This window comes from Anser cygnoides, chromosome 2 (genome assembly GCF_040182565.1).
Source record: "Anser cygnoides isolate HZ-2024a breed goose chromosome 2, Taihu_goose_T2T_genome, whole genome shotgun sequence".
Classification (NCBI taxonomy): Eukaryota; Metazoa; Chordata; class Aves; order Anseriformes; family Anatidae; genus Anser; species Anser cygnoides.
Window position 1 is genome coordinate 56,785,249 of NC_089874.1, and position 23,072 is coordinate 56,808,320.

At 43.5% G+C, this 23,072-nt stretch overlaps 1 protein-coding gene across 1 annotated transcript; it reads left to right on the forward strand.

Moving 5' to 3' along the window:
- Nucleotides 1-1,654: 1,654 nt before the first annotated feature.
- Nucleotides 1,655-12,910, forward strand: PDIA4 (protein disulfide isomerase family A member 4). The gene is made up of 10 exons (XM_066992153.1): nt 1,655-1,870; nt 5,133-5,307; nt 7,337-7,542; nt 8,227-8,365; nt 8,547-8,752; nt 9,398-9,556; nt 10,653-10,804; nt 11,196-11,352; nt 11,438-11,671; nt 12,242-12,910. Exons 1-10 carry the CDS (start codon nt 1,774-1,776, stop codon nt 12,655-12,657), a joined length of 1,941 nt encoding a protein of 646 aa, XP_066848254.1. The 5' UTR covers nt 1,655-1,773; the 3' UTR covers nt 12,658-12,910.
- Nucleotides 12,911-23,072: the final 10,162 nt, after the last annotated feature.

Consider the following 23,072-nt stretch of genomic DNA (forward strand, 5'->3'; position numbering starts at 1 on the left):
GCCAAGGCCCTGTTTGTCTAATGGGATGTGCCTAAGATCCAGGCTACAGTACCTACCCACACAGTTAACCCCCGGTTTGGCAGTCTTTCAGTCAGATAATCAGGCTGTCCTTGTGTGAGCAGGGATTACAGGGTTTCTGTCCTGCAGACTTTCCTGATGCAGTTCAAACAAATCCAAAAACTGTTATTTGTACTGTCTGCACTTCCTTTTTCACTTTCTAGCTGGATCTTGGTGCCTGACACCTGTGACTCTCTAGCAAGTTTACTAACCTCGTTTTTCAACTTGGTTAACGAGTATAGGTATAAAACTTAGCCGTCACAGAAGAAAAACTATTTAATCCTGCATTTCACATTCTAACAGATGAAAGCAATAATCACGCTACTTCTCCCTCTTACCTGGTTATTTTTTTTTCTATGAGTTTTTTTCACCTGTTTTCCAATGTCCAAACAATGTCAGCCCTGAAGTGCTGGGTCTGACAGCACACCCCTACATTGGTATAATATTGATATTATCCAGCTGTCTGCTGGTTAATCTCCAAACAAAGCTGGGATAAAATGGATTGCAGTAGCAACCATTTGTCTTATGGCAGAACTCAGATGAGGATGGCAGCAAATATTTCACACACCAGCACTATACTCAAATCACAGAATCACAGAATTGTAGGGGTTGGAAGGGACCTCAAGAGATCATCGGGTCCAACCCCCCTACCAAAACAGGTTCTCTAGAGCAGGTTGCCCAGGTAGGCATCCAGACAGGCCTTGAATATCTCCAGAGAAGGAGACTCCACAACCTCCCTGGGCAGCCTGTTCCAGAGCTCTGTCACCATCACCGCGAAGAAGTTCTTTTGCATGTTGGTGAGGAACTTCCTGCGATCCATTTTGTGGCCACAAATCAATAGTCATGTCAACCAAACACCCTGTAAATCTCTCTCTTGCGAACTCAGATGAGGAAGGCAGGAAATATTTCACACACCAGCACTACATTCAAATCAATGGTCATATTAACCAAACACCCTGTGAATATCAACCTCCTATACACTTAATTTTTCACATTTGGGTCACTATCCAACCCGGCTATGTACCACCACCGCATTACTGTGTGTCTATGTTAACAAAACACATCATCGGAACAAACTCTGTTTATTTTAATATTTATTCCCAAATCAGGCAGGATCAAGACAGCTTTTCTGAGCAGGTCTCATAGAAGGTCCCACTAAGCTGTAGCAATACGCATTTAATTTGAAAAAAATAAAAAAGCACGATTTTTTGTGTGACGTTCTGTGACCTCCGACGCCCACCACACAACCACCGGGACCCGCCCCCCGCCCGTGTCGGCCCCGCACCACCGCCATCGCACGGCCCCCTCACGGAGGGCCACGCCCACCCGCGCACGCGGCTCGCCCTGACAGGCCGCCGCCACCGCCCTTGCGCCCGCCCCCCGGCAGCACCCGCCAATCCTGAGCGCCAACGTTACGCTACGCACGGCGGGCGGGCGGGGAAGCCCCGTCCCCCTCCCTCCCCGGCACCACCCCCGCGCCCGCACCGCGGCTGCGCCCCATGCTCGTGGCGGCCGGCGGTTGGCGGCCGGCGGGCAGCCAATGGGCGCGCGGCAGCTCAGAGCAGGGCGTGCAGCTGCGCGCCGACGGCCCCGCGCGCTCCTTGCCCCGCCGCAGCGGAGCCGGGCCGGGCGGCGGCAGCAGCCAATCAGGGAGCGCGGTAGGGCGGCGGCGGCGGCGGCGGCAGTAGGAGCAGCAGCAGTAGCAGTACCGGCGGGATGAGGCGTCGCGGGGTGCGGGCGCTGCTGCTGCTGCTGGGGGTGGCGCTGGCGCTGGCCGTGCTGGCGCGCGGCGCGGCGGCCGAGGAGGACGAAGGTGAGCGCGGGGCGGGGCGGGAGCCGTGGGGAGCCCCGCTTCGGGCCGGGGGGGGGGGGGGGGCAGGTTGCCTAACCGCGTAATTAAAAGCCTGTAATTAGCCGCGGTGGACGGTGCTACGTTGCCAGATCGTGTGCCGCCTCGTGGCGTCAAGGGGCGCGCTTGCAGCCCTTCGGAGCGTCCCCGTTTCCCCAGTTTGTGCTGTGGGCGCTTTTCGGCCTTTCCTCCCATTGTCCTGGGGCGTCGCCTCTTCTGTGCGCTTGTTCCATCTCTGCTAATTAAATCGGCTGGTTGTAACCGTGCAGCCCTGTGACAAAGCCCTGAAGTTGTTGTGATGGGCACGCCGTGGCTGTTACGCCCCTTGCATGGCTACAAGGAAGGGTCCACGTAGAGAATCCGATACGGAAAAGGTGGAGGAAAGCTGCTTTCATAAATAAGGCTTTTGAGTGACCTGGGAATGGATTACAAGTCTTGGCCTCTGTGTTTCTGGAGATGGAGGTCATCTGGCTGGATGCAGCCTGGAAACAGGCTCTACAGTGCCCTTCCCAAAGGAAGCTTTCAGAGAGAATCCAAAAGGTGTTCGTGTTTGGGTCCAGCTTTTTCACACGGAAATCATCTTACTCAAGGAAAACTTACCAGGCCAGGTTTCCACTAAGGGTTGAGAGTTCAGTAAAGCCACTGCATCAATCAGTTTCAGGTAGAGTAGCCCATCATCCCAAAAAAGGCGTGCCAGTTAGTATCACGTACCTAGAGTTTTAAAGTAGGCGTCATTTCTATTAGTTGACTTAAGTAATAATGTGTTGAAATTTGTGCTATGAAACGGTCTGTATTCTGCTTGAGGACAAGTTATAGCAGAGCTGTCTCTTCATTGCCTTGTTCACCTTCTTTGCAAGTAGCTTTAAGAAAGAAAGTGCAGGTGTTTTATTTTCTTGAGCTGTATTATACAAATACTAACTTGTTACTTCTACTGTATCAGATGTCACAGTTACACTCATCCTGTGTCTGTTCTCTTGAAAATGTAAATCATCGATTCAAAATAAAGTTCCTTAATGACAAAAGCCTCACTGCCCCCTTACCTGCTCAGATCCTTAAAGCGGGTCCTTTGGACCCAATGCTGGTGGAGGTGTTAGAGGTAGCTAAAGTAATCCTAAGCGCCAATGAAGCTATAGACTCCAGAGGATGAGTTCGTGGTCATTACAGAAACATATATTCTCCTTAAGCAATTTTGGAAGGGCTAGAGTCCTGCTGTTACATGCCTCTATCATGCCTCCACCTCTGGGGAGGAAGAAGTGGATGTGTGTAATGACCATACATCAATGTCAAAGCTTTGTGTTGGCAGGCTATGCGACTGCTTCCAGTGGAAGATACAAAATTACTTCAGTGATACACGTGAAATCCAGTGGTTTAGTGTTTTTAACTTAAGCAGAATCTCTACGCGTGATGCTTGGTTCTCTCCTTTCCAGACTCTGACCTTATGCTGCTGTTACTGCAGAGGTCTTTTTCGTACCAGATGGAAGCTAACCTTGTGAGCAGAAACAAGAGTTGCAGTCTGGTCAGTTTCAAAGCCGCATGAGCAGAATTGACTAATGAGTTTTGCTCAAGTTCCTTCCATGGTAAAAAGTCAAATCTGATGTGCTTTGCTTGGAAAAGCAACAGATATTGCACAGCTCCCAGGGAATTCAGGCATAGACCAACCTGAAACACCCTGCAGTAAAATACAGCCCTCGAATCTACTGAGCACTGATGTCAGCAGAAGTTTTGGCTGCTGAACACCCCTGAAAGCTAGCTTTCTCACAGTGGCATTCCCAAATGTAAATAAATGAATGCCCTTGGAATTCTCTTGCAGTGTGTTTGGAAGCTCAGCCCTTCCACTGCAAGTGTTCCGAGGCAGCAACACCGAAGGCATTGTCCAGTTGTAAATAGTGCTTTTAGCTGATGCTTAGATGAGAGGGAAACAGTAGTAGTTGTTAAGAAACTTAATTCAGGTGACTTCCATTGTGTGATAAATGATCTCCTGTGATCTCTGACCGCGTCAGAGACTTCAGTATTTTGGCATTGTATAAAATTGGGTTCTAACTAAAATATACACTCCCCTAGAAAATATGTTTGTGCAGATAGCATATGCACTTATTTTTTAGTATCTTTTGATAGAAAAATGGTTATTGGTGTTTAGTGGTATTATGTCCATGATGAGAACGTTGCTGTGGTTTGCTGTTGGCCTGAAAATAAGTTGGGTTTTCTTCCACTCTTTCCTGTTTGTACCTGGCCGCTGAATATTACATTTATAATTCTTGACTTCAAATTCCAGGCAAAATCAAGAGTATTTTCAGAATTCTTGTCCTGGACACATAGACTATGTGTGCGTTATCTGCTGCCTACTGCAGTCCTGCATGTCAACTTAGTCGAAAGCTAGCTAAACTTAGATAGAGAATATATAATTTTGAAAACTTTAATTTTCTTCCTGCTTTTTTAACCATGGAACTCCACGTGGCTAAAAGGACCTTAGTTACATTGATGTATGTTTTACATTAGGGATGAGGTATTGTCATCGTTTGTTCTGTGACTGAAATTCTTATAAAAACATTCAGTAAGGTTTGTTTGCCTAGAATTATAGCAGTTTTAACAACGTCTTTAAAACGATCATTCATGTCTTTGTGAATGATCAAATGTTAAAGACACCATCTCAAATTCTAAGGCAGACTGAACCGGTTGAAGTGTCTTGGCATCAGATTTCATGTTCAAGTCCCACTTCTCAAATTGAGCAAATCTGTCTTCTCCAAAGGCCTGTTCTAGACCAGTGGTTTTGGACTCCTTAAACCAAAGGGCCCCCTGGGTGGGGGGCCTCACTCCATTTGTTCCAGAAGGACGTCTTGTCTCTATCACATGCCTGGGGATGGGTTTGCAGGGGTGTATTCTGTGACAGTCAGTTTGTTTTTACACTTGCTCCACAGCCTGGTGCTGATTCTGAGCCTACAAGCAGAGTGATGCTTTTGCATGTAGAAAGCCTCTTCAATAAATTGAAACATCTCTGTAACTGAAAGCAAGATAGGTTGGGGTGGCAGGGCTGGGCTTGAGCAGTTGGGGATGGAAACAAAAATTCCCAAGCTTGGGCAGCTGTCACTGGATGTGGAACAGGAACTAACCTGGTACTTCTTTAACTACAGGATACATCTAATCCATCTTTAACCTGGTAGAGTTATTTAAACATTAAGCTTGACACAATCTAGTCTATATTGCATTTTTTTTAATTCTACTTTTCCAGAATCACTTACAAAAGAAGTTGATGATGATGATGATGACGACGACGAAGAGGAAGATGATGACGATGATGATTCTGAAGTTAAAGAAGAGAACGGTGTGTTGATCTTGAATGATGCAAACTTTGACACCTTTACTGCAGACAAGGACACTGTGCTGCTGGAGTTCTACGCACCATGGTGGGTTCACAGTCTGCAGCACCTCCTTAGGCAGCAGGATGGGATGGGTGCTGGGGGCTTTTTTGGCAGTATGCAATCCTAAAAGGTGAGCTTGGGCTGTTGTTTTTGGGCTACTCTTTACCAGGTATCTATCTGAACAGTTTTAGGGAGTGAGGAGTTGTTGATACTGTTTCCTCATGTTAGTAAGCTGTGATTCTAAAAGCAGATGTCTGGATCATGACTGGTTTAAAAACATAGGTGGTTTCAAAGGCTATGGAGCACTAGTGCTGGACTGTGCAGTTGTCCAGGGCTGGAGATGGTTCTGGAGGTGTCCCTTTCCCTGCTCCTGTAACAAAGGAAAGAGCATGCTGTTTTCTGTCACCACATATTTAGGTCATACTGAGGGTTCCTGTGCCAAGGGAAGCACTGCCCTGGGTCTGTCTCTGCTCTGTGCTTGTCAGGGAGCAGAGATGGTCCCAGTGAGCCCCAGAAAAGTTGTGCAGTATGACCTGGCAGCACGCTGTCTTGGCATGTTGGCCTATCTAGAACCAGTGTACTTCTAGATGTGGAGGAGGCTTCCCTAGCTAGAAGGTTTTCCTTTTGAAGTTCCAGTCTCTGTCCTTGCCAGAAGGATGTGGTGTTGAGTAAGGATATAGTTCCTTCATACTTCTAGTTTAAACAGTGCCACATACATGATAAAAATTCTGCTGGTGTACACTGAGTTACATCAGTACACTCAGGAGCTACCATGGATTTACCTGTGTACAACTGAGACAGAGAACTTAAACCAGAATGTATCTTTTTTTGCATTCTTATGGACAAAAATAATGAGGATCATTAATGGGAAAAATAAGAGTAGAATATTTGCAGTCAAGCTGATGCGTTAGTGCTGCAGCCAGAAACTCTCTTCCTTTGTGGCTTAGTGATATAATGGATAAGTCATTTGACTTACCCATTTGTCCTTTTTCATAGAATCATAGAATATCCTGAGTTGGAAGGGACCCATAAGGATCATCAAGTCCAACTCTTGGCACCACAAAGGTCTACCCTAAAATTCAAACCATATGACTAAGTCCAAATGCTTCTTAAACTACAACAGGCTTGGTGCAGTGACTGCATCCCTGGGGAGCCTGTTCCAGTGCATAACAACCCTACTTGGTGAAGAACCTCTTCCTGATGTCCAGGACTTTTTCTAGTCTTTGAATGGGAGGGGAGGAGAGTATGATCTTGCTTGAGGTAAAGTTGTGTTTTATCTAATACCAGTCTCATCACACAGAAGCCTATTCCTTTTTGGCAACTGTAGTTTGCCAGCTTGAAAAGTGAACTTGAAGCTTAATATAACCAAGTAGAAGGATGTGTAGTCACCACAGACTAGACACTTTTTTTCCTGCACCCTTTCCTGCCAGTTGAGAGGCTAAGGAATACAGGCTGTCTGTTACATGCTACTTTTTTTTTTTTCCTGTTCTGTCTTCAGTTTGTCAAGCTGTATTCAGCTTTTCATATGCTGGTATCCTCTGCTGTGCCATTTTTTGCAGCAGTAAGTTGTGCTCTTCCCAGAGTTTTGGCATGATCAGAGAGAACAGGTGCTGTGATATGTGAGTGGATAACTTCTGGTTCATTTTTCTCTTCAGTTTGATTTTTAGGGTACCATATAGAGAAGATGAACCCAAATTAGGGAGAAGCTGAAGTCTGAGTGAGATGTTATCTGGGGGCAGGGAGGAGAAGCACAGTACAAGGTTTGCAACTTTGTAGAAGCAGTCATCAAATTTTCTTGCAGAGGCTTTAAGAAGCATAAATGGAAATATGGTATCTTTTGAATAGGGGTGGGGGTGGAAAAAGAAGAAAGGTTGTGATTTGAGCGAACTAGCTATAGCATCTCTTGCCCTCTCACCACCACTACCACCCCCCATGAGTCTGAAAATACAGCATGACAAATACTCTTTAAGTTGATGCTGTGAACATCTGGTAGAAGGCCTCCTGGAAATGTGGGGTAGTAAAATACGTCTCCATGTCTGTCTTGCATTTATCTGTCTACTTGTGTCTTTTACAGGTGTGGGCACTGCAAGCAGTTTGCTCCTGAATATGAGAAGATAGCCAAAACTCTGAAAGAAAATGACCCTCCTATTCCAGTTGCCAAAATTGATGCTACTGCAGCGACTTCACTAGCAAGTCGTTTTGATGTCAGTGGCTACCCAACCATTAAAATCCTGAAAAAAGGCCAGCCTGTTGACTATGATGGTTCTCGAACAGAAGATGGTAAGCACCAGTCCTTTGCAGTTCTTCATGACAAAGCAAGGAATTCTATGGTTTTGCTACTCAGACCGTGTATTATCAAGGACTTTGATCTCAAGTTCCATTGTGTTAAGAGGAACAGTATTATGAAGGCTGAAATTTTATCCAGTCTTCTAAATTCTGTGTACTAGAAGGTAATTCTGCAGGTAGTGTGTAGTGCTCTTAGTGAGGAAAGGTTTTTAAAATTATGGCTTGATTAGAATAGGAGGTATTGTTGTGCTTGATGAGAGATCAGCCAGTAAGAAACATCAGGTTTGTAAATTGACATTGTGTATAAAACCCTATGGTTCTCACTTAATGAATGTGTCTATCTTCACTCCAGTCAGAAGGAAAAACTACCTTTTCTGTCTGCTTTGAATGGAATTCACGTAATAACTTGCTGTAAAGTATAGACTGTGTTCTGCATAATTAAGATGCTCAGTAGGTGAAGAGAATATTAAAGACCTTGGCAATACCAGCAGTAAAGTAGACTATAAAGGAGCTTGATTTAAAAAAAAAAAAGTGATGTAGTGTAAACCAGTATAAAAACTTGACTGTTTGTTCCAAGACCATGCTTGCCGCTCTGATATCTTGATATTGACTCTTGCATTTGATATACTACAGATATGATATTGCAAACTTTAACTGGGCTATTGAACTATCTTTCAGAAATTGTAGCCAAAGTCAAGGAGGTTTCTGACCCTAATTGGACCCCTCCACCAGAAGCTACACTGGTATTGACCCAAGATAATTTTGATGATGTTGTGAATGGTGCTGACATAATTCTGGTGGAATTCTATGCTCCATGGTAAGCAAGAAGGTAGTCACCTCTGCTTTACTAGCACAGCTGGCCTGAACGTGCTTGGTGAAGATGTTTTCAGTCATTATGCCTCTTCTAAAGAGGCTTGCAGCTCTTTCACTGCAGGGTTGAAGGTACCTAGCAGGACTGTGCATTGTAAAAATTGCCCTTTACCCTTCTCCGTCCTTAGGTGCGGACATTGCAAAAGGCTTGCTCCAGAATATGAGAAGGCTGCTCAGGAGCTCAGCAAGCGCACACCTCCAATTCCCCTAGCTAAAGTCGATGCCACCGCTGAAACTGACCTTGCAAAGAAGTTTGATGTTAGTGGCTACCCAACTCTGAAAATATTCCGCAAAGGCAAACCTTATGACTACAATGGTCCACGAGAAAAATATGGTATTGTGATTTCTTTTATTTTCTTTACTGCTACATCAATACATTTATAGTCAAGCACAGAGCTTGCAAACTTGTTCACATCCTAGCAACAGTAGTTAGAGGAACCTGAAAAAAGATGCAGTCATATCTACATAAGCCAGCAGTATAAAGTAGTCTTATCTTTGTATCATCTTATGGTGGTACTGTAAGCTCCTTTTAATATAAAGTAACTTAAATGTACAAGCTGGCAGTATGAGTAAATGAGCAGCCATTAGTTGCACTGCTCTGTAAGGGCTGGTGAAGTGCTCGGTACTGGGTTGTAATATTGAGGGAAGAATTAGGAATATCCGAGTGGAATCATGTCTCATAGCAGGGTCACAAGACTATGAAGGATCTAAAATTTCAAAAAGATGAATTACAGGTAAGGTCATCTGATATCCATGGAAGTCCTGAAACCAGCCTAAAAGAGACTATCCACAACTGAAGCCTTTGAAGACCATGACTGCAGTCCTGTTGATGTGGTCTTTTGGTTATTGTGGAAGGGCTGCACAGAAAGAAGGGTGTCAATGGGAAATGTGGTATTAAATGATGCTGTAGAGAAAATGCCTGAACCTTTCAGTTTAGTAAATGTTCTAAGCAATTTCTTGTGGTGGGTTTGTCTCACAGGTATTGTCGACTACATGATTGAACAGGCTGGTCCTCCATCTAAACAGATCCAGGCTACCAAGCAGGTACAGGAATTTCTGAAGGATGGGGATGATGTCATCATTATTGGTATCTTTAGTGGAGAGACTGACAAAGCCTATCAGCTCTATCAGGAAGCAGGTAAGGAATGTTTTTAAATATTAGAAGACCAGGTTGTTGATATTCTGCCCAAGACTTTACACATGAGAAGTTCCTTTATTTTTGCTCTGAATTCAGTAAGGGACCTAAAGAGGGGAAAAGGAGACTAAAGGGTGATCTTCCACTTTTACTCAAGGAAAAAAGCTCATACCAGGTCTTGATCATGTAACTGAAGTATCAGCCAGTTGCAGGGGGTAATCTATTGATGTTGCATCCCTAAAAATCTATGCACTAGAGAAGAAGGAAAATTCCTAGCTGAGGTACAAATCACAGCTTCTTGCTAGCTTTGCCATATGCTTTTGCTGGCTTCATATCTGACAGTTCCAGAGGCTGGACTCTACAGAGTTTATTTGGGGTGGAGAGACTTGGAGGAAGGATCATCATCCATCTCTGGGTCAGTTTAGCTAGACCATTCCTGGCAATGCTTATTTTTACCACCACTCTGACATGACACGCTGATAGTCCTGTTAACAATTTTTGCTACCATGTGTAAGAGGCAAAGCACTCTAAGTGCTCAGTCCCTCTAATCAATCCGTGTGTGTCACAGGACTGAAAGGCTCAAACAGAAACAGAGTGGCTGTAAGCAATGAGAGAAGTCAGGGCTATTCCTCATGATGTGGCTATGCCTGCTTCTGGGGCTGCCATTGTTTATATCTGGATTAAGAGCTGATCTGGCTGTTACAGCGTGGCAAGATACAGAACTGTCTCCCAGGTTGCCCGCAAAGGAAATGGTTTGACTAGTTGACCTTGTGAGTTCTTTTAAAGCTCTACTTTTCTCTTATTTTGTGGAAAGCCAAGGAATAGGAGACTGATAAACAAATAGCTGCTTCAGCTTCACTGTGTATGTTCAGGAAGCTGTTCAAGACTTTACTTTGTGATTTAGAGTAAATACTCTAGATGCATGGTTGAACAGCATCCAAATAGTGCTACCCACATGTTTCCCCACCTGTGCTGTTCTCTAAGACTCTGGGCCACTCCATGTCTGAGAGAATTTCTGTGCAGTACAGTACTAAGATTTTGGTTGAAGGCTGTCAGTTCAGTTCTTGACGACTTTTCATTTTCCCCAACCTTTTTTCAGCTAATGGCTTAAGAGAAGACTACAAGTTTCACCACACCTTCAGCAACGAGATTGCAAAACTATTGAAAGCATCTCCTGGAAAACTGGTTGTAATGCAGCCAGAAAAATTTCAGTCAAAGCATGAGCCCAAGATGCATGTTTTGGATCTTAAAGTGAGTAGTTAGTCCAAAGCTACAAAGTTTGTTCAGAGATTGATGGCTTTATTTGTATGTATGAGCAGTTGGCATCTTTCTGATGGAAATAGTTCATTAGGTATTTGAGGTAACCTGTTCGTCTCCCAAAATTATTCTGGTTTGTTCTTCAAAGCTTTATGAAATTAACACAGAGATTATGCATTCAAATAATTTACTACTGCAATTTTCAGGTTAGGCGTAGAACACTAAATTATCGTTAGTGCTTAAGGATTTGAAGAATACGGTGAGGGCATTGTTTATAACATGCCACTTCCTTAGTTGTGCATGCACAAATACTAGTTTCCAGTACTGTGTAACAGAAATGCCACTTATTTGCACGTCTTTTCCCTGTTTTTCTTTTTTTTGGCAGGATTCTACAGATGGATCAGAGATCAAAGAGCACGTGCTAAAACATGCTTTGCCTCTAGTTGGTCATCGCAAGCCTTCCAATGATGTTAAAAGATACACTAAGCGTCCTCTAGTGGTTGTCTATTATACTGTAGACTTTAGTTTTGACTATCGTGTTGGTAAGTTCACCATCCCTCTGCTTTGGAAGGAAGCAAGCAGTATGTAACCAGAAATCACTAATCCTGCTGTATTCTGGTTCTTCAGCTACTCAGTACTGGAGAGGCAAAGTTCTGGAAGTGGCCAAAGACTTCCCTGAATATGTGTTTGCTGTTTCTGATGAGGAAGATTATTCTTCTGAAATAAAAGATCTAGGACTTCTTGAGAGTGGAGAGGATGTCAACGTTGCCATTCTGGATGAAGGTGGCAAGAAATATGCCATGGAGCCAGAGGAGTTTGATTCTGATGTACTCAGGCAATTTGTGCTGGCATTCAAAAAAGGTATAGTTCCTAAAAAGAAAAAAGCCATTTGCTTTTTTTACTTCCATCACTTTTTCCCTGGTATTATGGCTACAATAAAATCATACGTGCAACCTTGTAGTGCTCTGTGGCTTAAAACTTTTGGATGATTCTTGCCCTTTTTCTTTTCTTTTAACCTTGGTTCATTAACTTTGTTGTTTAGGTTATGCTGTGGCATCTAGCTGTATTCTAACACTGAAAGTGTTTGGTAAGCCTAAAAGCTGCTTGTAGCTTTGAAGTGCCAGTTGATCATTCATATTCATGGCTAGTGTAATAAATCACTGTCTAATACATTATGGACGAATACCCAGAAAAAGAGGGAGGAAGCTTCTAGAGAATTGAGACATTGTTGCCAATATTTCACAAGCTTGCCATAACTAAAAAAAAAAAAATGGTCAGCAACCTAGCCAGTGTTTCCTGTAGAGGTAAGCTCATTTACTGGTGCAACACTTTTCCTTGGTGTGAGGATGTACTTCTGCCCTTTCTTAGGGGAGATCATAAGGATTGTTTTTACTCTGTGCTAATAATGGTGTGTGTTTTCCTTTCTCCTAGGAAAACTGAAGCCTATTGTGAAGTCCCAGCCAGTGCCAAAAAATAACAAAGGGCCTGTGAAAGTGGTAGTGGGTAAAACTTTTGATACCATAGTAATGGATCCGAAGAATGATGTTCTCATAGAGTTCTACGCCCCGTGGTGTGGACACTGCAAGAAACTAGAACCAGTGTATAATGAGCTAGGCAAAAAATACAAGAATGAGAAAAATCTAGTCATAGCCAAGATGGATGCTACTGCCAATGATGTGACAAATGACCACTACAAAGTAGAAGGATTCCCTACTATCTACTTCGCTCCGAGGGACAAGAAGAACAATCCTATTAAATTTGAAGGCGGGGACAGAGATTTAGAGCATTTGAGCAAATTTATAGAGGAGCATGCGACAAAACTCTCCAGAACAAAAGAAGAGCTTTAGATGAGATGAGGGATGGTAAAGAGAGAATTTTTTGTACCTTGTAGTTTAAAGAAAGTTACCGACAAAACTTCCTGAGAGAAGAATTCAGCAGTTGGAACAAGGAAATTCTTGAGCAGTAAAGCAATTGCAGTATCTTTTTTTTGCATTGCAGGAAAGTTTTCTCTGGACACTGAACTTCTATGATATGAATGTCTTACGTTAGCTGTGGTTTTGATCTTTGGAGGAAAAATACATCCTTTATTTTTTGTGACTATCTTGAGCTTGATTCTTTGATTCCAATGCAACTGTTTTTTTAGAAGTTAAAAGATACTACCAAAAAGAGAGAACCAAATTCCTCTACCAAATATACTTGTCTTCTTTGTTGGTATGGTTACTTTGGGGGCGGGAAGCCAAGCTCTCTTGTTTTATTTCTGTGTACTTACTCAGGTGACTGTATTACTGTATTGACTGAGAGTAAGAAAGGGTGTTTTCTAAAGTGTGGATGAATTAGTCAGTGCTATTGAGATAAGACACCAGTAACTTGCTAACCAAATACGCACTAGACCTGTCTGCTTTTGACTTGCGGACCTCTGTAGAGCAGGTGATGCTATAATAATAAGTGACTTAGACAAATTTGATATGCGTTCGTATTGACCAGTTTATATCTTAGTCTTCCCAAGTATGTTTTGGAGCAACTGGAGCATGATGGAAGTAACATCTAGTGGGGCTAATGCTAGGATTCAGGTATCAGATCTGTGTGTTGCTGTCTCAGAGAAGATAGTGTTTGGTACTGATTCTTCTGTGGAGAAGACTGGACTTAGCAGTCCAGGAACAGCCTGCCTCTTTCCAGAGCTCTGATGCTGTAGCATGTGCCACTTGAGTGTCACTGGAGCAATTGTGCAGCAAACTTAACTTCGCAGGTAATGCTCCTGACCTGGCAGCATTGTTTTCAGTCTTACAAGAGACCAACATAATCAGTCTTCCCTCAGTGTTTCCATGCTGCATTAGCTTTCAGCCTTTTGGAGGGTGTGAAATCTAAAACCACCACCCAGTCTTTTTTTCTCCTGATGAGATGGCATCTTCTGTGTAGCAAGAATAAACCCATGTGTAGGATTTGGTTGTTAAGGTAATGCCCAAAGCCTTCAAAGGGATAAGTAATGCTTCTCTTATCTTAGTGTACTTTGCATCCCTGTTGAAGGAGGTGTGCTTCTGCCTCAGTAAGGGACTGTTTCCCCCAACAGTTAACAACTTTCCGAGCAAAGCGTGACTATTAAATTCTTGCAGAGGTGTATGAGACTGTATGAAGGCTTTCCCTTCATTAAAAATTAAACTGAAGCTATTGAACAAAGCTCACCAGCAGATTATGAATGAAGGGGATGGTGTTAAATCTCCATGGAGTGCTGGGGTGTGTGAGATTGCGTTTAGCTCCTGTTGTTTATCAGAGGAAGCTGAGAAGTGCTGAGCATTTATTTACTCAGGATCATGTCTCAATTGCTGCTTTGTGTTAAAGCAGTTGTAGTCATTTACTTCATGCCCTGGCATTGTCAGTCTCCTCTTTCCACGGTAGAAAAGGCTTTCCTCTACTATCCCTAAATATACAGATGCATGTTAAGTTTAGGCAATGCTTCATCTACAAGACTCTTAGAAAGTGCATTATCTTCATTTGCTGGTTACAGCTTTTCTGTAGAGCCTTTGGAGGCCACAATCTGTGATAAATGTCTGTGTAGGTAATAGGACATGAGATCAAACTTAGCTGAGCATCAATGTGTTAGAGATGATTTTTCAGCTTTATATATGTAACCCAAGTAGAATGTTCTGTCTCTGCCAGTTGCTATCAGCTCAGTTTTTCAAAGAAGTAAGCACAGATTTCTTAAACCTGTTCTCAAACACAGTTCAGTTTCTATCCCTGAGATACCTCACTTAACACTGCAGGAAACTAAATTGCTTCTGCTTATCACTTGCTCTTATGATAGATTAGTTGCAGGCTTGTAGGTATTTATTCCAAAACAGATGTTGCCTACCCAACAGGAGGACACAGATAAATATAGAACGTGTAGTGGGGGAGGGAATCCCTTGCTGGTGCTGAGGACTAAAGCTGGGGCTGAGGCTCCATTCTTGGGACAGTAAATGTCAAAAGTTGGTAAGAATTTTCCACCTCTCTTCTTGCAGCTGCTAACTTCATATCACTGCCAGTACTGTACTGCTTCTGGAGATCTGCCTTCCACAGGAGGCTGTGAGGGCAGAAGCCACTCTGGGTTGAAAGCAAGCTCTCCAGCTTGCAGGGGGCCTTGCAGCAATGCAAGGCCCTGGGAGTGGCAGAGCTGTGCTTGCATGGAACTCCTGCATGCTTTCCCTTCCCTGCCTCTGCAGGTGGAGGCAGCCTGGGTTGCAGATACTTAGGGCTGTGCTCAAGGGCCTGGGTTTTATTTTGGGGTGGCACTGCTCAAGTCAGAGCTGTGTAAGAGAGAAATAAGCCTAGCTGTAATATTACGAACTTAATTTCTTGGCATCTGTGAGCTGCAAGAGCAGGCACTGTTGCCATGAGTTAGTTACAACCATGAGGTTATAGGTTTGGTTTATGAGCATTAAAGAGGGGTGAATTCCTCATTCTCTCTACGTTGGTGTCATTTGGCTGTATTTCCCTCCGGTCCTTGCCTGTTGTGCCCCTTGGCACCTCCGCTCTGTAACTGTATTTATCCTGACTGCTTTCCAGCAGAAAAGAGAATACTGTTGTCTCTCAACTTGGAGCAAAGTTATACTGGAAAGCAAATGAACTTAGCTTCAGTATCCCATCCCCTGTTGTGTGCACTGTCAGCATACCACAGACTTTCTCTGAGACTTGGCCCTGTGCCAGGAGTCTCACTGGGGTAGTTTCATCATTAGGCCACAGCTAGATAAAGCTATCTACCTGAAAGGTGACTTTTTTAAAAAATGTGCTTGATGCCTTTAAGGAAGATAAGTCATACCATCTGTTGGATTTTCTATTAAATGCTTTTCCCTTTCTGGTACATGAAGAGTGGCGTCTATTCATCCTAAACTCTAATAAGGTATTACCTAAGTACTACTGCTCAGTTTCGGTGTTTCACCTCTTACAAAAGGGGGAAAAAATGCACACAGTGCAGAAAAGCAAGGGAGGAGGTCACTTGCTCTTCCCATAGCTGTGCAAGCATATGATACCATCTCAGGTTGTAGTTCCAAGTGGAAGAAAGCTTACAGTTCAGGCTTCAGCACAGGTTTGTGTAGTAGTAACCATTCCCAGATAGATTGCAAGTAGCTCAGTGGGGAAGACTTACTACCACATCATGTTCTCACACACAGCTTTGAGGGGAAAAAAAAAAACTGTAAACTGTGGTATAGTTTATGTAGTCAGAGCTGAGACTTCAGGGCCACTCCCTTACCCTGAAGGGCCGAGGAGTGGGGTGGTAGTACCTCCAGCACAGCCACTCCTCCACTGAGAGTGAGTTTCTGTTCTATTTCTAGGGCAGTCAAGGCTATAGTAAATAAATGCTGTCCTGGGACCCTGATGCTAGCTTTTTTTTTTTTTTGATTGAGAGAGATTAACTGGCCATCTTTCTGCAATCAAAGTTATTGCTTGGCTTCTACAAAACAATTCTGTTCTTCTAAACTGTTAATTATGGTGATGTCTGGGGATGGTCCAAGATGTGTTTGGTAGCAAGCAAGGCATTACAGAGCAGACAATTCCACAAAGTTTATTTGTTCTCATGTAACACCATATGTTGAAGTAATAGGCTTCCGGAAGTTCAAATGTGAATAAGAATGTATGATGGGGTTAAAGACTTCAGAAACGAGCACTTGCTATAGTGGTCAAACTTCTGTCCTTTCTCTCATGGTAGGCAGGAGAAGCCCCTGCAAGCTGCCCCTGCTCCAAAATGCATTTGGTTACCATCTGAATTGGAACTGCACAAGGATCAGAGAACTGAGTGTTGCAGCCTGTGGGGTAATAAGTACATCAAGCCCCGAGCAAGCGAGTATGTAACCCACTTAAAAGTGACACAAAGCCATGTATTTGTTAAGTAAAGCAAGCAAAAGCCAAGTTGCTTAAGTTGCATAGCTCCCTTTTTGGTAAAAAAAAAAAGTGGTGATCTGTGACCAACACTAGCTGAAAGCTCTGAAGTGATGCAGTACCTTGCCTCTGTGACCAGGTGTTTCTGGGACATTGGTTTGAACTGTGGATTGTCACAAGAATCACTACAAATCACCATGGTCCACGGTGACCAGGTTCCCGTGGTGTCAAGGAAGAAGGGCTTCCCCTCTTTTCCTGCCTGAACCTGTAGTAGGTTGCAGGAAGCCATGGGCTGGCAAAAGCTTTCTAGGCACACAGCCTCACTTGAAATCTGTCCAGAATCCCACAGAGCGTGGAAGGTTGCTTGCTCATCTTTGGCAGGTCCTTGGCCCTGAAGCTGACTTCCTTAGACGCTATTGTGCATCCTTCCAGAGTCCAGGAGCCATGGACTGCTGTCATTTCAGCATGAATGAGGTTCCTGTGCCATGAACAGCTGGTCTTGCACCCTGTGGTTACCTGAGTCTTTGTACCATGGCTCTCTGGGGAACTCCTGAATGCTTGTCTGGCCAAGTCCTTGGCAGAGGCTGGGTGAGACCGCTCGGTACTGGAAGGACTTGGTCTGGAAGGTTGTGGCCACTCTCCAGTTTCATCTCTGCTTGTAGAGAAGAAAAGATTTCCTCTGTGAGTTACCATTAATCTATACATCAGAAAGGCGGAAGTTTCCCTTCCAGAAATGCTCTTTGTTCAAATTCCAAGCTGTGTGCAGATTGGTAAACAAAAACGCAGAGAAGATAAAGCTACATTTAACACAACCGTGCAAATAAAACCCTTATCAATATCAGTAACCCAATCCCTTGATGGATTTCATTGTGCTGGGGTTTTGAACAGCCATTTGTTTCTTCATTGTGAAAGCTGATGTTTGTCAGCCTGCTCTTGATTAATGTGCTGCTACTCGCTTTATCTGAGCTACAGTAACCTTCCTGAAATTTAGTATGCTTTGCCTTACAATAGAGGAGAATTATTCTGTAATACAGCCTAGTACACTGCTCCTCAAAGTGATAGAAGTAGAGTAAAAGAAAATACTGCAGAAGGTGGGCTCAGAAGAAAAACAACTGATAACCCATGTTTCTATAAAGTCTGAGAAATCAAGGCTAGACATGACCATTTACTCACTTACTCTGATTTCTTTATATACCAGTCTGTTTCCAGCTGTTTGAGCCTAATAACTTGCATTTAACCTATGTACCCATTAAAAAAAAAAAAGTCTACACATAAGTCATGGAGCTTTCGTTAAGTGCTGATGCTACACTGATGTCCACAAAATGCATTCAGGTAATGGATCGTGCCTTGAAAGTGGTACTATTTTGAGTACAGAAGGCAATTTTGCATTCACTTATAGAGCGATATAGTTCATATTACTTCTGCTTTTACCTAGAGGTCTTCACAGAGGGCCTAGTGGCAGGTGGATTGAGCTTTATTCAAGATCCTTCTAATAAATCTGAAGGAGAAATAAGCAAGCAGTATGTGCAAATCTAGAGAGGCATTTATTGATGTACTAACCGGTCCATTGAAATATAAGTGGCCTTACTAATCCACCTCCATATATTTTTCTGAGAGCTCATCCTTAGAGTTCAATTCAGACAAAGCTGTTAAATCTTTAAATAGAAAAATCACTGAATAAATGGAAAAAAGGTCACAGTGGGCTTTGTTTTTCATTTTCATGCTTCCACAATACACCACCATTAACAAGATCCTTGATGCTTGCTGTTTTCTGTAGTGGCACAGCAGCAGTACAGGCAGCGCTTCCTCATGCTGACAGCTATCCAACAGGACTGCTAAGGATCAAAACTTCTTTGATCTCAGTGATGTGACAACAGCTTCAGTGGTGCAAGCAATTCAATGTGCGCTTTATTTCTAACAATGCATCCTTGTTTTGCTGAGAATTAGGTTGTCAGATAATGTAGGAATGGTCAACCTTAATCAGAGACACTATTTAAACACCTCAACCTGAGGAGATGCAGCTGAACGATGGATGTGTAAGTAGCAACTCATCCTCATGGCTGTGGAACATTGCAGTTTGAAAGACCGGACCTAGATGATTGATGGAAAGCATACTGCTTGGAAAAGAAAGAGAAAATTCAAATAATGTGTAAAGATCACTATGAATATGTAACCACAAATAGAAGGCAGTACTGCTCATCACTCATCATACCATAAGCAAATACAGATCAATAACTATGTGAGTGAAGGAAAAAAAAAAAGTGAAGACTTTTGAAAGTCTTTGAAAGACTTTGAAAGTGAAGTCTGAAAAATGCATTAATTCAGATACAGAATAACTAGAAAAGTATAAAGATCTACTTGGAATTACAGATATTGTGTTATTTGACACAAAAAAAAAATCTGGTCTGAAAACACCAATTTTAGCTTATCACTGGCTGAAATCAATAATAGATTTAGACCACTCATTTTTAATCTTAGTAAAAGAAAGAATGTGCATTGCTTGACTCAAGAAGTGCTTCTATAATAGACAAAGAAACCAACTTCAAAGAGTCAATCAAATGCATTCAAAAATATACTGCTGGACTTACATGTTTGTCATCCAAAAAGAAGCAGCTATTATGTGGTTCTCTGCTAAGATATTTCCTTTCACCTAGGTCGTTTCTTTTTTCTCTTTTTGTTTGTTTTGTTTTGTTGAACCCAGTGTTAACCTTTCAGAATAAGGACTGACAAAAATATTTTGACCACCTTCCCCGTACCCAGAGATTTTGCCTCATCCCCCAGCCCCTGCCTTCCCACAAAAACTCACGGCTTCTCCTGACACCTGCAAACCCAATATGCTCTTGGGATTCCCTTGAAGCTCTAAAATCCCATGTTTTTTTGATTCATTAACCCCCTTATTTATGCTAGAGCTTACTTGGCACCCTTTTTTCCCCACACCCAGCCCTGGGGAAGGGGTGCAAAGGCCGGAAGCTATTTAAAGTATTTGGGTACTTGTCATTGCACTAAGACAAGCCGAGAGGCTGGGAGCCGCACGGCAAGCAATGTTCCACCTGCAAAAGTCAAGGTTGAGACCTTGCATGGGGATGGGCTGCAAAAGACCAGTCAAGTGCAGTAGTGGGAAGGGGGGAAAGAGAGAACGAGGAGATCAATCTGTAACTGACTGTGAACAATCAATTGAGATACCCCACTACCTTCGGACCAGCCGACAGCACACCTCCATCCGGCTCTTATTTATACCTCCAGTATTCGACTACTCTTTAGGATATGGCTACTGATGGCTCTGTGCCCTCGGTGCCGTGTCCCTGGTGCCGTGCTCTCGGTGCCAGCCCCGCCGCCGGCGCCAGGCCCGATTTGAGGCACCCGTCACCGAGCGGAGCCAGGACCGGACCTTGCCGGCCGCCAAGCGCCGCGCTGCCCCCTGGGAAGGCGTCATGCAAATCACGGCACCGCGCCTCTGCTGGAGCCTGCGCGTGGGCGAGGCCACGCCTCTGGCCCCGCCCCCCACCCCCCATTTTCTCTCAGAGGTGATCTGGTTTCTGCCAGCTGAGAAAAAAGTGTGCCAGGAGGGGGTGCCCAGGCACCCTGCGGCTTTCAAAATGTGTTTTTAGAAGCAGCCCTATGGGGAAAAAAAAAAAAAGCGTTTCTGCTCCGGGCAGAAACTCCTTCTACACTCACGGTGCCAGCAGGCACGTAACGTACCCCTGGGACTGAAGGTCTCCAATAGTGCCAGTGTTCGTGAACGCCTCGTTAAAAATAAACAGATGAGTAAAGCCTCGTGCTTTGCCAGCTGATCTCATGGCTTGAGAGGCCTGGTCTGCAATGATTCGCACCTGAGCGTTCCACAACCCTGTGAGGCGCACCAGCACCTGGAGAAAGCAAGCACGTTGTGCATGTTCACCAGAAAGAAGAAACCTAAGCCTGTGACTGACCTCAGCAGTACCTGGAAAACATGTCGGGAGAGTGTGGACTGCAGCGTATGTCACCTGCAGGTGCATTTGGTAACAGAATAGAGCATCAGCAGTGTTCAGGAGGGACAGAAGCAACAGCAATGGTTCTTTAGTATGCAAATAGAAGATCTCCAGCACAGAGCTCAAAGGAGGAAGAACAGAAGATGAAATGGATATCAAAGGAAAAGGAAAAAAAGATCTTAAAGGAGAAAAAATATGCTCTCACTTGTGGTGAGGGCACCACATCTTTATTGCCTTTCAGACAGGCATGAATGTGCAACGGATTACTTGCATTGCTTTATGCAAATGCATTGTGCTAGAGGAATTTCTAAAGTGTATATGCACACACTTCATGTGTGTGGTATGAATAGCTGTTTGTGATTGCCTCATTTTCCTGATATTTAATATACCACTTGGGTTAATTACTGGAGAAAATTATTCACAGCAATCTGTCCAAAACTGAACATTTGTAAAGTGCATATAAATGATCATTGTGCAATTTTAGATTTGTTTAAAACTATGGTTATTCAAAATATCCATGACATCAGTCACAGGATTTTTTAGTCAGTATCTTGGTGCAGCAAGACATACCATAGTTTTCTCATCAGGACTCACTTGCCAGCCAAGGATAGCAGCTTGCTTTGTGCCAGCCATTTACACAGAAAATAAAAATCCTGCTACAAAATCAGTCTTATTGTTGCATAAAGCACACAGAAAGCAGAGCACACACAAGTGGGCCCTAGCTTAGTCTCAAGCTGAGAACATCACTAGCTCCAAAGAAAATGTTCTTTTTAGGGTATTTTGTATATTTCTTTACATTATTTACTTTGTATAAATAATCTGACCAAAGCTCTAGGATGAGCTTCAGCTGAACCAGCCTAATACCTAGTGACATCCAAGAAAGACTTCATTCCTCTTCTATGCCACCAGTTGCTCCCTTGCTGGTCAGTTCTTTGCTAGGTTTGTTTTCTGCCAGGTTAGTGACTTGAATTAGCTCACAGAGAAACTTGATGAGTACCAGAGGTTGCACAAGGCATGCAGCAATATTTAGGACAATGAGGGAAGAAAAATTGCACGTGAGATTACTACCTCCTGCTAGAAGCAAGCTGGTAGATCTGCTCAGCTGCAAGGAAGGACTTCATGTTCTCTCTTCAAACTCTTGAAAGCTTCCTCAGTTGTCAGCATATATTCTGGGGAAAATGCCTCTTAGTTAGAGGATGGGTAGGGGAATGTGTGTCTTTCCCGCCCCCTCCCCCCCCCACACCCCCCCCATGATCCTTATCTGATAGGTGTATAATAAAACTCTACAGGCTGGAAGGCACGTCCTGTGATGAGCAGCTGAGGACACTGGGTTTGTCAAGCCTGAAGAAGAGGAGGTTGAGGGATGATCTTGTTGCTTTCCACACCTTCCTGAGAAGGGGAAGTTGAGAGAGAGCTGTTTGTCTTTTCTCCCTGGTACCTGGTGATAGGACGAGTGGGAATGGCTCACAGCCACATTGGGGAAGCTCAGACTAGACGTTAGGGAAAAACTTCTTCACTGAAAGGGTAAACAGATACTGGAACAGGCCTCCAAGAGTGGTGGTTGATGTGCTGTGCGTGTCTGTGTTTAAGAGAGACACATAGATAATGCTTTTAATGATACGTTTTAATTTTGTGTGAGCCCTGAAGTAGTCTGACATGTTTGAACTTGATCTGAAGGTCCTTTCCAGCTGAACAATTCTATTCTACATGCCCAAGCTGCATGCCGTTTTGGTGCTCATTGCAGAAAAGATGCAAGTATCTGGTATTTTAAGCTCCCAGCACATATGCAGGAGGAGAATGACTACCTATCCCTTGCCCACTGCTGTGTTTTCATGTCTCCTACCTGTCCTTTCCCAGAGCTGTGACTCTGGCGCTCTTTTCCAACTGCAGCCCTGCAAACTGCTTCTGCAGTTGGTATCAGATGACCAGCTGAGGTGAGTCTGTATGAGAGTAACAAAGTCAGATGAAGTAATTTTTTTTTTAAAAAAAAGAAAACTTGTGGCTGCTTTGGAGTGGCCTGTAATTATGGACAGAAGCATGAGATAGGTAAAACTGACTATAACAGGAAAGGAAGCTGTCTTTGTTACTTAATCAGAAAGAGAGCTGTGCAGTAAATGTAACACACTTTATTTTGAAGGGATGGGTGCTCTCTGAGCAGCACTAAAACCTGAAACACAGAAAATGGCAAAACAGAGAGAGAAGGGCTACTTTTACTGTAGTTGGTCTGGAATCATATGCTGAATGTTCCCCACATTTTTTTCTGAATATTCTTTTTTAAATTTTATTATTATTATTTTTAATACTGAAAATACCTATATGAAGAGAAGAAAGGGCAAGGATTGGCAAAGGATAGGTGCTTGATTGTTTGGTTGGATTATTGGTAGCAATGTTTTGACTTTTTGTTTTGGAGTAGGAACTGCAGTATTGTTATCTATCCAAAACTA

Excerpts from the sequence above, each read along its gene's own strand:
- PDIA4 (XM_066992153.1), top strand. The coding sequence starts at position 1,774 with ATGAGGCGTCGCGGGGTGCGGGCGCTGCTGCTGCTGCTGGGGGTGGCG. Across the intron at positions 7,543-8,226 it reads TGGTTCTCGAACAGAAGATG|AAATTGTAGCCAAAGTCAAG; the intron begins GTAAGCACCAGT and ends ACTATCTTTCAG. Across the intron at positions 10,805-11,195 it reads TGCATGTTTTGGATCTTAAA|GATTCTACAGATGGATCAGA; the intron begins GTGAGTAGTTAG and ends TTTTTTTGGCAG.